Below are 15,444 nucleotides of genomic sequence, written 5' to 3'. Positions count from 1 at the left end.
CGGCTGGGATGTTGCAGCCGCTGGAGGTGCCTTCACAGGTGTGGTCCGATATCTCCATGGACTTCATTGAGGGCCTCCCCAAGGTGGGCGGCAAGTCGGTGATTCTCACGGTGGTTGACCGCTTCTCCAAGTATGCCCACTTTATCGCGCTTGGGCACCCATACACTGCGGCGTCCGTGGCTCATGCCTTCTTCGACGGCATCGTTCGCCTCCACGGATTTCCGGCGTCGATTGTCAGTGATCGCGACCCGGTATTCACAGGGCATGTGTGGCACGACCTCTTTCGGATGGCGGGGGTGAAACTTCGGTTTAGCACCGCCTTCCACCCTCAGACGGACGGCCAGTCAGAGGTGGTCAACAAGGTCATCGCCATGTACCTTCGCTGTGTCACCGGGGACCGTCCGCGCGCATGGGTGGACTGGCTGTCCTGGGCGGAGTACTGCTACAACACCTCTTTTCACTCAGCCCTGCGTGCCACGCCATTCGAGGTGGTCTACGGCCGTCCAGCGCCGCCCATTATACCGGTGGATTCGGCGACAGCCCGGACGGAGATAGCGGGTGAGCTCATTCGCACCCGCGACGAGGTTTTGGCCGAGGTGCGGCAACGCCTCGTGCAGGCCCAGCAGTTGGCCAAGCACTACTACGATGGACATCATCGCGAGGTGGAGTATGCGGTCGGTGATTGGGTGTGGCTGCGCCTCCTGCATCGCTCCACTCAGTCCTTGGACCCGCGTGCGAAGCGCAAGCTGGGTCCCCGCTACGCTGGGCCCTTCGTCGTCTTGGAGCGCGTGGGGACGCTCGCGTATCGTCTTCAGCTTCCGGCCGAGTCCCGCATCCACGACGTCTTCCATGTGGGGCTGTTGAAGCCTTACCGCGGTGATCCTCCTGCCGCGACACCAGCACTTCCTCCTATTGCGGATGGCCGGCTTCTTCCGAGTCCTGCAAAGGTTTTGCGGGCTCAGCTACGTCGAGGTGTTTGGTACTTGCTGGTTCAGTGGGAGGGACTGCCAGTGGAGGAGGCCAGGTGGGAGCAGCGCGATGACTTCTCCCTCCACTATCCAGACTACTAGCTCAAGGACGAGCTGTTTGCGCAGGCGGGGAGAGATGTTATGACCGGCCTGACGTATTCCAGGAGGGGGCCCAACCCTGGGTCCAATTAGGGGCTTAGCCCATTTAGTTTATCTATTTTTCAGCTCATAAATACTAGTTGTAATCGTACGTGAAGGATTAAGCAATAGTCAGAATATTATTGCCGACTCCCAAAGGAGTCGGTCTCTCCAAACCCTAGCCGCCGCGCCGCCCTTGGCCGCCGCCACGGCTCCCTGCCGCCGCCGCCCTCTTCCCCGGCCGCGACAGCCTTCCTCCTTCCCCTACAATCAACGCCCTAGACACGGCAGGACCCGAGCTCCTACAACTTGCCCCGTCGTTCTTGTGTGCTTCGGACGAGTAGCTCCACGGTGTGTTGTCGCCTGCAAGTTAGAAAAGGACAGGTTTCAGGTAAATGGGCAAGTCCAGAGAGGAGCATTTGCTGTACACGGATACCCACATATATAATAGAAATGAACAGCCCGAAAATAACAAAAGATAACAAAAGTGAGATCACATATGGACATCCATAAGTTGATCTGCTCTGCTATTTGAAGTGAACTGAAGGAGGAAATACCAGGTGCCTTCTCACGTTCCTTGAGCGTTGAACCTTGCCTGAAAGCATTGTTGCAGCCCTCCTTCCAAACTTCCCCTGGTGCTAGGATAACAAGCAATGTGCAGGACAAGTCACCATTTTATCCAAGTGGGCAAACGAAAGGTTAAAAGGAAAGCGAGTCAAACTGGCACAGTTGGATTTCTAGTTACAACTCGTGGATACCTGTCTTGTCTCAATCGACAAACCTTAAGAGTATCCAAGGCACTCACAGGTCGGAAATACATTTCTAAAACTGGACTTTTCATCAGAGAGCAACTCAAGGTCAAAACTGGAATTCGATCAGGATGGTAGCGAAAAAGAGAGCGGCACGGACAGTACCATGGCCCAAATATTCTTACAACGAGACATGTTAACTACCCATTGAAATGAGGTGCAGACATAATGCCACAAATACATAATCAATTTCAGGATCAGCATGATTCAGGTCTATTGTAGAAATACACGCTGACAACCAATGAAGGAAGAACGATAATTGGATTGCCTGAACTAATGTTAATCTTTCTACAGGCAACCTTCGAAGCCACAAAACACAGCAATGATCTTCAGGCAGGAAAGACAAATTGATATGAACTTTATAAAAGATAGATATTGAAATGTCAAAACTGTAGATTGCAAAATGTTTGGAAGAACACTAAAATGCGACAGAACCCATTAAATCAAGCAGTAACTGTCTCTCTAGTGGGCTCAAATCAAACCATGTCTACTCTACCAATTCGCCTACAGGTGAAGGAATGTTGACATCCGGAACCGCAGCCTGCCCCAAGGAAGTGAAGCTGTTGGGAAGAACAAAAAGTGCCTGGTCAAGTCCTTCTGAATTGCCTTTGTATGCCTGACCAAGAGAGTATCCCAATGCCCGAGCGACAGGAATGGCCACGGCATTACCCACCTGGATGTACCTAGTATCATCACAAAAATAATGGTGATCCACCATTCTAATTCATCACTGGAAAACAAATATCAAACACATAACAGGATACTTGACAGATAAACTCACTTCTGTTTAATAGGACCCCACATCCGGTAATAATCAGGAAAACCCTGCAATCTTGCATTCTCACGGACCGACAACACTCTATCTTGATCTGGGTGCAAGATAATCTAAGAATAGAACATTCAGTATCATTACTAAGAGAGCAAAGAAAAAGGATCAGCAAAACACTATATGCAAACCATCATAGTATGTCTACACTAACCTGGTTGTGGGGCTCTGCTCTTGTCACAACCGTTGCAACTGTTTCATCCTTCCAAAGACGTCCAAATGGCCTGTAAGAGAATCATCATGGGTAACTACAATTATAGAAGTTGAACAATGTTACAAAAAAAAAAAAAAAGAAAAACAGATTCGGACACTCACTTCTTTGATTTTCCCCCAACAAAAGACATGGCATAATCAGGGACCTGGGTACACGGAAAACTAGCACATCAGCAATCTTAGGTTGCATAAGAAACTATATGAACCATGTGTCAACATTTCTTTCACTTGATGAATTCTTCAGAGATGGAAGCAAAGAGAAAACAGCATCCTATTTCCCACTAATATGAAGGTTCTCCATGTAATTTGACTACTGATAGTGTTGTAAAGATCATTGGCTTTATCGAATTCAAGGATAGTAACAAGAAACTCAGAAGCTAATGTGTTTACTGTGAAATATGAGAGCTCTTAAATGAGTGATCACACTAAAACTCTGGTCTTCTGTAATGAGGTGGCAGCATCATGGAACCATCTACAGTGCTTTTTTACTGGTCTATTAAACAAGCTATTTATCAAAAGAGCAGAAAGTAGAGAACAGTACAGGTTAAGAGATGCAGAGCCAACCAACGCTTTATAGGTTTATATGTGAGTTCTGAGACAGAAAATCCTGATTTCGCAGTACTAATATATTCTGATGACCAGCAGGAACCACAAGTGCACATCTACATTGGTAAGCAGCACTAATCTAATCTGATCACCAGCAGGAACCACAAGAAGATATCTACATTAGAGGGTAAGAGATGCAGAGCCAACCAACATTTTCTAGGTTTATATGTGAGTTCTGGGACCTAAAATACCTATGTCGCAGCACTAATCTATTCTGATGACCAGCAGGAACCTCAAGCACATATATACATTGGTAAGCTTAACTCAGGAGGATATTTGTACAGTTAAGGTTTCTCTTCATGTTGAGAAAAATCGCAACTCCGGTGGAACTCTGTATGCGCAAAGTCAACAAGACAATCCTTAATCTAACATATTGGATTTAGCAGTTTTTAGCTGTATAAATGTGTTGAAGCTTCCTTCTCTCGGCCGTTCTTATGGACATAGCAATAAACTCAAAATTTATTGTTCTCCCTTTTCTTCACTCTGATTTAGTGCACGAGAATAACAGTGAGAAAATTATATACATCAGTCATTACAGAAAAAGAAGATTTGACTGTTGAAGCCAACTGTGTTCTAGATTGTACATTTAGTCCCTGTTTGAAAAGATATAATAAAACCAAAAGTTTATACAAACCAAATAAAATCCCACAGAAACAGGATGTAATTATAGGCATTCACTATTCATAGGATCATAGGAAATACATCCAAACTACAATGCAGTAACTTATTGTCCTATGCTATTGGTATAACACAATACTTGCAAAACGTATAACATAAAACTTCAGCATATACAAAAACCATTAAAGAGTTAGGAAGAAGAAATAATACCAGAGGCTTTCCTGAATCGAGGTAGACACGCTCGATTTCAGGATCAAACTCGACTTTATTGCCTTCTCCCACCCTGACCCCCCTGAGACAACGGAAGTTTGCGCCTTTTTTCTTGGGGATTTGCTGTACACGTGCAAGATCATCCTTGTTTAGTTGCAAGGGTTGGTGATCAAGCAGTTTACCATCCTCAGAACAAACCTTGTGTTCATAGGAATAATCTAGCATATCTGGAACAATCGAGAAAATCTTCAGCTCACCATAAAAGTCTAAAATTGTAATTACTAGCTTTCACAAAGAAAACTTGAAGAGTCAGTAGATGCAAACATAATACCTTTCCGACTAAGTTTTATATATTGTTGAAAAACAGACCTAGGATTACCTCCATACTCCATTATCTCATTTGGCTGATGATTACCTATCTGCACAAAAGGAGTAAGAAAAAATGTGTAGGCTATTAGGTATATTAGATAATTGAATAATTACCTCAGGTAAATCTGATATTGCTTCACCAAGTAGCAAAGCTTCCTTCAGCGTCGATTCTTGCGTTTCATCATAAACAATGCTTTGGGAGAAGGAAGTTGGGATTCCGCCACGCCAAATAACCTTGTGGGTAGGCAATGGGTATTTTGGGAGCACCTACATTGCCAAATGAAAATAAATCATTCTACAGAATATAATACCAGCAAACATTCAAAATGAAAAAAAATCATGATAAACAGGTAGCAGACCATTGTTGGAAGAGCTCCCCAAAGGAAAACTCTCATACGAAATTGCGGCAGCCCATAACAACCTGCCACCATCATGCCAAGCCGTGCTTGATAATCGAGCGAAACCAAGCGACTTAATGCATAACTTGCCAGGTAACCTTCAGCAAATTTTACTATGTCCACCACGTTTTCCATGAGAACATAATTTGGCTTTAAATATTCGACAATATTCATAAAAGTAATTAGCTGTCGATTTTTCTCGTCCTGTAGAGGATTATTACTGTCTCGGAAGCGGTTAAACCCGCTGATTCCTTGACACGGTGGACCGCCACATATGACATCAACATCACCCTACATGAAATTATGTAAATAGCAGCAAAAAAACGTGTGAATAAGAAAAAAGAGAGGCAAAAGGAGTAATACTCACCGGTAGTGGCAAAATTTTCAGCCGGTGACCCTCTTGTACAAATTCTTTAATCTTCAGAGAACAGTCACTAGGTATAAAACAAGAGTCAGTGCACTTTTATTAGGAAAATATTGTTAAATTAGCATATAACAAATGAGATACCAACCTTAGGTTCCCCACCGGCTCCCATGAATCTTCATCAGAATCATAGCCTTCCCATTGCACCTGCAAAAAACAACCATGTATCAATCATACAGTATTTACAAACTTCGAGTAAACCCAACAACAAATAAGACGGCTACCTTAAAGTATATAGTATTTTCCTTCCCAGTGCCACCATAGCATATCCCAATAACCTTGTGCACCACATACTCATCCTCTCCTAGAGGGCCGTCATCTTCCTCTTCATCCTCTAAAGGGTCGACTGAATCAGAATGAACAACATTATGGACATACTTGTCACATAAGACAGCCCATTCCTTGAGAAGTACAAGGTAATCCTCGGCCTTTTCATTTCGAACCTACATGCCAACAAACGACACATAACATATAATTAATATGCAACAAAAGGGAACCAAGATTGTAGTTTACAATTTTATTTATACCTGTGTGTCAGGGTGATTATACTTCAGACTTTTGCAGGCAAACTCATTAAAATCAACCGCCCACCTCTATAAAACAGAAGAAAGATGTAGGATTAGCATCATGATCACAAATACATAATCACAGCCAAACGATGATGTAGAAAAGTACCGTCTCAAGTTTGACCCCGGCTAGAGCTGCACCTAAACAAAGGCCTGTTGACAACCCACCGCAACCAGAGTAAAGGTCTAGAAGGGTTGCTTTCTTAGCTGATGTCTCACCCAAATCGACAGTATCGCCCGAGAACTTAGATGCCGTATCGCTGATTATAGGCCCATTCTCTAATGAGAGAAATAAGGCAATAAGAATTACGGTTAGAAAAATTGTACTTATTTACTACCTTTGACATCATAAACGCTGTATAGAAATATTTCACAACACTCTTTTCAGTTAGGAAATACTGTGCCACTTGGTGCCAAAACATTTATTCATATTAGCATGGTAAAAAGACAAGTTGCAGCATTAAACTTTGGTTACCTGATGGTATGTTGGCAAAAGTTGAAAAAGCCTCGCTATAAGACATGTCATAGTAAAACTGACACTCTACAAGCTTCTCAGCCTTGGATCTTGAATTTAACTAAAGCATATGCACAGGAAAAAGAGTGAGAAACAACATATGTACAGGTTTATTAATGGACAGTTGTAGGCAAAAGTACTTACGTTTGGATCAACGTAGACTATTTTAATCTTTGATAATATACAATCAAGACTAATATCATCCTTGTCCTCAGAAAGGAATACACGTATTGGGTCATGCTTGTGATCAGTACCTTTTTCTAGTATCATTGTTGAAATAACCTGCAAATACAACAATCAGCACAGTGCAATTGGGAGTTGGGACATACAAAAAAAATACAACTGACCGTACACACCGTTTCCTCTGGGCGGTAGAACCAGCGACAGGTGAAATACCGACGGCTGTCCGTGCCATCGAAAAACTCGGCTATCCTGCCGAGAAAATCAGTCTTTCCTTCTGCAGCCTATACACGGCAAAGGGGGTTAGAAATGTAAGATGTCGAGACAACAAACACAGATCGAATATATCAGAAGAGCAACCATCTAGATGTCACGCCAATGCCTAAATTGCACTTTGATTCAGCATTTTTGCTCACACTAGGTGAAAGAAAATGAAGCCGTGAGCATTCATTTCGATTAGACTGTACTGCTATAAAATTTAGTCCAAACTTTTACCACACATGAAGTTATGCAGAATTGATTACTACTAAAGGAAATCAGTTCCAAGTTAATAAACATGCAGATCATTCATGGGAATGGTGTTTTTAGAACATGGGAGCATATGCTCCCTCTATTTTCAAATGCATCTTACACACATTTTGAAATCTCAAAAAATTTGAAAAAAAAATCACATCTACATTTTCAAATGCAGTGTACGCGCATACATCCGAAAGATAAACTATCCTTGGGCATTCCCTAAACAGATTCACACCGAGGCATATATGCATAACAATCGATGGGTACAAACGTTAAGCAACAACCAATCATGGGCATTGACAAGTTAAAACGACGGACCTTTACATAGACATCGTCATTGAGGCAGTAGATGATATCCTCAATCTTGGCCTGGCGGTAGTGTGCCCGGGCATTCACTTTCGCCCTGCAATGCAATGCGAAACACGACTCAACTCGGATCAGAATATGAGACATGCATTTTGTAGCCACCTCAAATCCAACAAAAATCAACTCAGATTAGAGCTAGTAATATTAGAAGATGAGTCCTAGCAGCAAGAATGGGTAGTTCATCCGAGAAAGAGATGGGGGAGGGAGCAATCTAATGCATGCGTGCGTTACCTGCTGTGCTGGTAACGCGTTGGCCACGCCTTGAGGGCCTCGTCCTGGGGGATTGGCTCGCCGACGAACTCATGGTCGTGGTTCCCGCTGCCTTGCACCCGTCTCGGCTTCGCCACCCGCCTCCTGATCACCGGCCGCCTCCGCGTCCTGGTCGGCGGCCCCACCGCCTCCTGCTCCTCCTCCTGCTCCGCCAGCTCATTCTCCTCCGCCAGGGCGAGCTCCTCCTCGTCGGGCTCGTCGGCGCAAATGTCGTCGCCGTCCGGGTCACCCTCCTTCGCGCATGTCCGCAACTTCTTCCTGGTCGCCTTGGCCTTGGTCGTCTTCTTCTTCGCGGACCCCGCCGTGGCATTGGCGGACGATGCCATCTTGAGCGGGCGCTTGCCGCTGCTCTGGTGCTCGGGCCCCGGCTCAGGCAAGGCCTTGGCGGAGGGAATCCTCTTGCGAGAGGAGGCGCGCGTGGGCGCGGAGGGCAGGGAGCTCGGCGGCGCCATGGCTGCGTACGGCAGATTCGAGTGAGGAGGTTGAATGTGACGGAGGAAATCGGGGGAGGTTTATGTAGTGGGATCGATCGCGTGGGGAAGGAAAGTGGCCCGAAATTTTCGAGCGCGTGGAGTCGTGCATGCATGAAGAGCGCGCGGGCTGTTATCTCACCTCGTTCGAATTTTTATCTCTCTGACTTGTGGGGCAGCCAATGCAGCTCTGACTTGGCTAATGACACGATTTGGTTAGTAGTAATTGCCTCGGTGCGGACTGATCCGCAATTACCTACTGATTGATGCGGCCTATTCTCGGCCCGTTGGTTGATTGAGAGAAGTTTGGAAAGTCCACGTTATTATTGGTACCCGATTGTAATCTTATGGCAAAAATGATTTATGTTTTAAAGTAGCTACAATAACGAACATGTATCATGGGATATGTTTTTTTAACCGAAGCACGCAAATCGGTCCTTGATTAGCTAAACACGAATTATTGAATTAATGCTATTTCTGACCACTTGGACCTACTTGTCAGGGCCAGTTTGCTTATGTGGACCGATAACCACTTGTCAGCCAAACTTTTAAAAACAAATCTCCCCCTTTCCCTATCTTCCTCCCATCAAGTTGATCTAGTGGCTAGTGGTCACTCCCACCTTTCCGATGTACTTGCTGATGCCTCTCCGCTCTGTTGCTCCGCTGCGGCTCATGCTTGGGCGTGAGTGGACACCGGGTGGCGCATCCACACCGGGTGGCATGAGGAGCACGCAAAGGTCGGCCTCAGCCTGCCCTAATCGTGTACGCGAGGCCGACGTATCGGTGGTCGTCAAAGAAGAAGAACCTACACAAACAAGATGCCCATCCGGATGTCGCCCAACATGCGGCTGTGTGATCGGCCAAGATGCCGGGACCTCCGCGTGAGACGAAGTCATGTGGGAGGCGGCGAGTGGGTGGCCAGGGCGTTGCGAGCTAGCGGCTGGAGGAAGTGGCACCTGGAGGGATTGGAGGAATTAGGGTTTGGGGAGGAAGACGAATCTAATGTCGAACCCACATCCATGTCCATGTTGACCGCCATGTCAACATATTAAAGGGGTCCGAATTGCTGAAAAATAGCATGAATTCGTGTTCAATTGCATTTAGTTTTTTTTGCCAGAAACTTCAAAAAACACGGTGGACTTTTGTCCCGTAAATGATAAGCCATTTGGCAACTTTGCCTAAAAATATGGTAGCGTTGGATAAACTTTAGAAGATCCCATATATCCGTGTCCGAAAAGTAACCACCAATTTCGGGTATTAGCAAGAAAAAAATTACCCGACCAGATGCCGGAAAAATGGTCGACCCGGAAATTTTCATCGGGGGTGCTAGGTATTCGACTTGGAAATCTGGATATAGTTGGGTTGGAGCTCTCATTTCGTCCCCCCACACGATTTATGTGAGATAGTAGGCGCGAGTGAAGTTTCAGCCCCCTTTGCTCCCCTGTCGGTGTCGCCGCCAATCTCCCCGCCCCCACCAAATCCATCCTCGCCGCGTTGCGTAGTCGTCATCATGGAAGAATTCGGGCACCCTCCCATGAGAATCGCGCCACCGTATCCTAAATTGGTCATTCCCCGTTCGTCCGTCGTCTTGCCACCTGTGTTCATAGGGTTGATGCTGGCGGGAAGAAGCCGAAGCGGAAGAGGCAGCCCAACTATGTCATCCAAGAAGGCGGTGTCCCTGCGGCCGTGAGCTCCGCGGTAGCTCGAGCAATGACGTTCGAATTTGCTAAAGGTGCAAAATAGGCGGGTTTCGGGGGCCAAACGAAATCCGTGCCAGCCAGCCCACCGAAATAGAAGAAGGTGCAGCCGCGCGGATGAGAGCTTCCTCAACCTACTACGTCGCCGCCGGCTCCAAGTGCCTCCAACATGTTCATAGATATGCTCAACCGGTAAAATTTCACGCCCTTTCGAACCTAGGGCGCGCGACGGGTTCCTAGGGTTACCAAGCCTTTCGTCTAGCTCCTCTTAACGAAGTGTCAATGCGGGTGGAAGTCGTCACACACCCTCTTCCTATTTTCTCATTGAGTTGTTTGAATGATGGTGGAAGGAGGGTGATACACTTGATTTCCTTCAGAGTTTCGTCTCGTTTTCTTGAACTTGTTCAAGCTTTATAAACGGTGCCACATATCCTGAAAAGTTAAGGGATTTATTAATTAAAAGAGCCTTATGTATAAAAACTAATACAACCGATTTCTTTTAGTTAATGTTGCCTGATATATAGATGTAAGCCGGGGAGAATTCCTGGGAAAAAAATGTTCTAGCCACAAATCAGGCAGTACATATAAGTCACCGCTTGCACCGGTGCTCACTGCACACCCGGAGCACACCCCCAATATGGGATGTTCATAGGTGCATCAAGATCCACGCTAGCCATTTTCTCCTCAAAAACAAACATTTGATATAGAATGCAGGAAAAATAGTTCCGATTGTTATGACACTAAAATCATATACCGTCAAATTTTTTTTTCACTTAAATATTTGAAAATTTTAAATTGCTCAAAAAATCGAAACTTTTTTTGACCAGCAGATTTCAAATTCATACTTCGTATAGTTTCCGAGATACAAAAAAAAAGACAAACTAAAAAATGTATGGCGAGCACTTGCTCATGCTCAACCACACCTTTTCCCGTTGAAAAACAAAAAGCAGAACCCCATTACCCAGCCTTTAGTTTCTTGTTTAGGTAGACGGATAGATGTAGCTAGTGCCATGTATGGATACCATCACGATGATTAAAAGCGCTGCTTAAGCGCGATTCTTCGGTGGATACATACGTGATGCCTGAAGGAGACCTGAATTCGTACCTGATCCATCCATTTTTATTGAGGTCCAAAAGCGAAGGAGGAGGAAAACTACACATGCAGCAAGAGAGTCCAAAACGGGATTCTGGTCAGCACTAACGCAGCAGCAGAGCCCGGTCGGCCGGCTGCGTGCGTGCGCTGTGTGCCACTCGCGGCGGGCGTAATGGCCACTGAGAAACTAGCTAGGTTGTTAGGGCATCTCCAACGTGGGTACGCAAAAGGTAAAACGGATACCGCGTGCGTCCGTTTGGGTAAAAACGCGTCCCAACACGCAGACCCAAATACAAAACGGACTGTCCGTGAGGTCCGGCACGACCCAAAGCCGGCTTAAATTTTGGAGGCTTTTGCGTCCTTCCGGACGACTTCGAGCGGCTCCGGACATCCGTTTATATCCGCCCGACCCCACATCTTCTCTCTCCTCTGTTTGCTTTCTCCCATGGAGATGGCCGAAATAGCCACCGGATTTTGACCGGCCTGACCAACTGCCGCCGTTGCACACGTCGGCCGCACCCCGGCGGCGACTCCTCACTTTTTTTCATCCATGCCGGAAGTTGCTGCTTCCAAAAAGAGCTCCGACGACAAACCTCGTCGACGGCGCGGGCACGGGCGCCGGCCGCGCGAGCCATGGGCGTGGGCGGAGCTCGCCGCGAGCACGGGCGAGGGAACGGACGCCGGCCGCGCGAGCCACGCCGCCGTGGGCGGAGCTCGCCCCGACGGAGTGCGGGACGGGGACGAGCGGGGCGCCGCCGGACGCGCGCGGGGACGGGCGAGGGCGCCGCCGGCCGTGTCGGTCACGGGCGGGGCCGGAGCTGGCCGCGCGCGGGGACGGGCGAGGGCGCCGCCGGCCGTGTCGGTCACGGGCGGGGCCGGAGCCGGCCGTGCGCGGGCGGAGCTGGCCGTCCCGCCACGGGCGGGGGCGGGGGCGGGCGAGCGGGCACGGCCGGGGCGGCGCCGGCCGCGTCCGTCACGGGCGGGGCAGGAGCTGGCCGTCGCGCCACGGGCGGGGGCGGGCGGGCACGGCCGGGGGCGGGGCGGCGGGCACGGCCGGGGGCGGGGCCGGAGCTGGCCGTGCGCGCCACGGGCGGGGCGGAGCCGGCCGCATCTCGCCACGACGGCGCCGCGAGCCGCGCCACGCCACGAGCACGGCCTCCTCCAGATGCTGCCCGCGAGCCTGACATGGCCTCCTCCGGATGTTGTGCGCGCGCCCACCATGGCCTCCTCCTGCTCGCCATGGCCTCCTCCAGCCAGCCATGGCCGCCTCCGGCTGCTGCCCGCGCGCCTGCCATGGCCTCCTCCGGCTCGACCGCGTCGAGCGTGAGCGCCAGCCGCGTTGTTGCGCCGGTGGAACTAGTACAAGGAGAGAGAGATGAGTGTTTTCTATTTGGGTCTTGAGCTGCGTTGGGGATTACTAGCCGAGACCAATGTCCGTAGACCATCCGCGCGCATTCGCGTGTCCGCGCCGCGACCCAAACGACCCGAAACGGACGTCCGTTTGGGTCGCGCGGTTGGAGATGCCCTTAGCTCAACAGGGAGATGCGATTTGGCAGCTGGGAAAGTATGCGGAATACGGTGGGTGTGATGGATGACACAGGAGCTAGTTAGGGGTGATGTATGACCGGCCGGACGGACGCATGTATGACTTGTTGGTGACCGGACAAACTGTGATACGAGAGCGGATGGATCATGGGCGGATGGCAACTTGTTCGTCAACCCCGGCGCACCGCATGAGAGCTCGGGGCTGCCTTCAAGCCCATTTCCGGATAGCGCTCGCTTTATCTCCTGTCCGCAACGACGGACTGACGTCGTATTTCAAGTCACGTATGATCTAGCGTGTGATCGGTTCAACGAACTACCGAAAACAGCACCCTTTTCCTCACCGTTTTTTCTTCGAAATTTGCTTGGCACATCAAACAGCAGGCACAAGGATCGGTCGATCCGATCTGGTTACTCGCGTCTAACACTCACCGCCCCAATAGCTCTGTTATAGTTTCGGTGGGTTTATGGGCTCACATAGACGCAACCACAACTAGCCAGCGCAATTCCAAGCTCAATACCGACGCAACCATAAGGGCACGCACAATGGGATAGTATCAGTCTTCCTTAGAGATGTCACGTCAGATTTTTGTTTAGTTAGAGGATATATAATGAAGAGAGAGAAGATTGTCTTCCCTTAGGTAAGGGATCAAAATAAGGGAAGACTAGTTTCTCCATTGTATCACATATGTCTTCCCTTATTAATAACAAATTTCCTACCAAAATTTAATTATTAATATTAATTGCTAGAGATGGTTGTATGAGATAATGCGTTGTATGGCTTATATTTAATGTCTTCTCTAGCTGATGTGGCAGGGTAAGGGAATGCATGATTTCACTACCATTGTACATGCCCTAACTAGCCAGCGCAATTCCAAGCTCAATAAAACAGCGGGCAAGGTGCGGGACGGGTGCACCGGCACCATGTAGGATTTTGCCAATGAAATCGGCCTGATAGCTCGGGGCTGCCTTCAAGCCCATTTCCGGATAGCGCTCGCATTATCTCCTGTCCGCAACGACGGACTGACGTCGTATTTCAAGTCACATATGATCTAGCGTGTGATCGGTTCAACAACCTAACAAAGCAACACCTTTTCCTCGCCGCTTTTCCTTCTAAATTTGTTGTTTGGCAGATCAAACAGCAGGCACGAGGATCGGTTGATCCGATTTGGTTACTCGTGTCTATAGAGCATCTCCACCGAAGGCCCCCCATTATAGTCTCGGTGGGTTTATGACCTCACACCGATGGAACCATAATTAGCTAGCGTAACTTGAGCTCAATAAAACAGCTGGCACTCCCGTGTCTGCCCCTACAAACAAGGTGCGGAACGGGTGCGCTGGCACCATGTAGGATTTTGCCAATGGAAACGGTCTAATAGCGACACAAACGATGGTCAGCCTTTTTATTTACCGGAAGGAGGTTGGTTGATGTCTTCAATGGAAGCGCCGGCTCTCTAGGCGGGCATAGAGCGAACCGACGAGATGCTGTTCACACTCCGCGCAGATGCCGACACTACGACGTCGTGGATTCTCACTGACGTAAATGCACACGCCAGCCTCCTCCTTTTTATTTAGCTTCTCGGCATCCACTCTCATTCAACATCTTCCTGCAAACCAAGCTCCAACACAGTTGCCTCGGCGATGTCGCATAACCACGAAACCGGCTGTAGTTGGCGGCATTGTGCAGCGGGGTCACAGTGATATCGCACAACCACGAAACGGGCCGGGCATTGTGCAACGGGGTCTCAGCGATCGGCACGTGATGATGGACGTGCGCAGTGACATGTAGATGTCTCACATCGTGGTGGCCTTGATGACATGAACGACGAAGTTTATGCAGATATTTACCCTGAAAATTGCTCGACGGTTCGGTGGAGGTGACGACTTCTGTAGCATGTGAATGAGGTACTTGCTAAGAGTATGCTAAAACAATAAGTGCTCATGTTTCTCTTAGAGAGTGTCTCCGAGTATGTGATGTTCCCGGTTTCTAGATTTTTTTTGATAAAGGGCGCTTCATTACTCAAAATATTCAAGCATTACACCCAGTCTCTGCATAACTAAGATGCACACAGCCGTTCAAGTATCAAGTCTGAAGAAAAAATAAAAGATCGATCGAAAGATCGACCAATGTCGTCATTGACCTTAATGGCCACACTTCCACCGAAAACAAAGTTATTTATGAGAGCGCCACTCTTCTGAAAAATCTTTCATCCTGAGTGTTTGTTGAAGAAAAGACCATTTAACTTTATCATAAGCTTTCTCAAAGTCGATTTTCAGAATAACCCCATTCAATTTTGTCTGATGCATCTCATGTACTGTTTCATGCAAAGTGACAACACCATCTAGGATGTGTCTACCTTGCATAAACGCAGTCTGGGATGGACGGACGACATGTTCTTCCACCGAATTAATTTTAATCGTGGCGACTTTGGTAAAGATATTAAAACACACATTAAGTAGGCATATAGGTCTGAACTGCTGAATACGTTCGGCATCAGTTATTTTTGGTAAAATAATAATCTTACCAAAATTTATACGGAACAATTCCAGTTGACATGCATGGAGCTCTACAAAGAGTTCCAATAAATCATGCTTTATAATATCCCAGAAAGGTTGATAGAATTCTGCAGGGAACCCATCGAGACCTGGCG

General features: G+C 47.9%; 1 protein-coding gene across 1 annotated transcript; it reads right to left on the bottom strand.

Moving 5' to 3' along the window:
* Nucleotides 1-2,402: 2,402 nt before the first annotated feature.
* LOC124646603 (DNA (cytosine-5)-methyltransferase CMT3-like) lies at nt 2,403-8,443 on the bottom strand. The gene is made up of 18 exons (XM_047186705.1): nt 7,953-8,443; nt 7,674-7,758; nt 7,016-7,123; nt 6,804-6,941; nt 6,621-6,720; nt 6,255-6,424; nt 6,107-6,172; nt 5,804-6,022; nt 5,668-5,726; nt 5,523-5,589; nt 5,117-5,446; nt 4,872-5,024; nt 4,720-4,807; nt 4,389-4,615; nt 3,057-3,100; nt 2,896-2,965; nt 2,697-2,800; nt 2,403-2,598 (listed from the first exon to the last, which is right to left on the bottom strand). The coding sequence occupies exons 1-18, from the start codon at nt 8,441-8,443 to the stop codon at nt 2,403-2,405; spliced, it is 2,715 nt and encodes a 904-aa protein (XP_047042661.1).
* Nucleotides 8,444-15,444: the final 7,001 nt, after the last annotated feature.

The sequence above is a fragment of the Lolium rigidum genome, chromosome 1, assembly GCF_022539505.1.
Source record: "Lolium rigidum isolate FL_2022 chromosome 1, APGP_CSIRO_Lrig_0.1, whole genome shotgun sequence".
NCBI lineage: Eukaryota > Viridiplantae > Streptophyta > Magnoliopsida > Poales > Poaceae > Lolium > Lolium rigidum.
The sequence above is the reverse complement of the archived record's forward strand: the minus strand, read 5'-3'. Positions and strand labels throughout refer to the sequence as shown.

Bases quoted from the DNA above. Each gene is read 5' to 3' on its own strand.
- LOC124646603 (XM_047186705.1), bottom strand. From the start codon at position 8,443: ATGGCGCCGCCGAGCTCCCTGCCCTCCGCGCCCACGCGCGCCTCCTCT. The intron at 6,173-6,254 runs GTACTTTTCTAC...TCTGTTTTATAG, and splicing joins CCGGGGTCAAACTTGAGACG to AGGTGGGCGGTTGATTTTAA. The intron at 5,025-5,116 runs GTCTGCTACCTG...TTGGCAATGTAG, and splicing joins GGGGAGCTCTTCCAACAATG to GTGCTCCCAAAATACCCATT.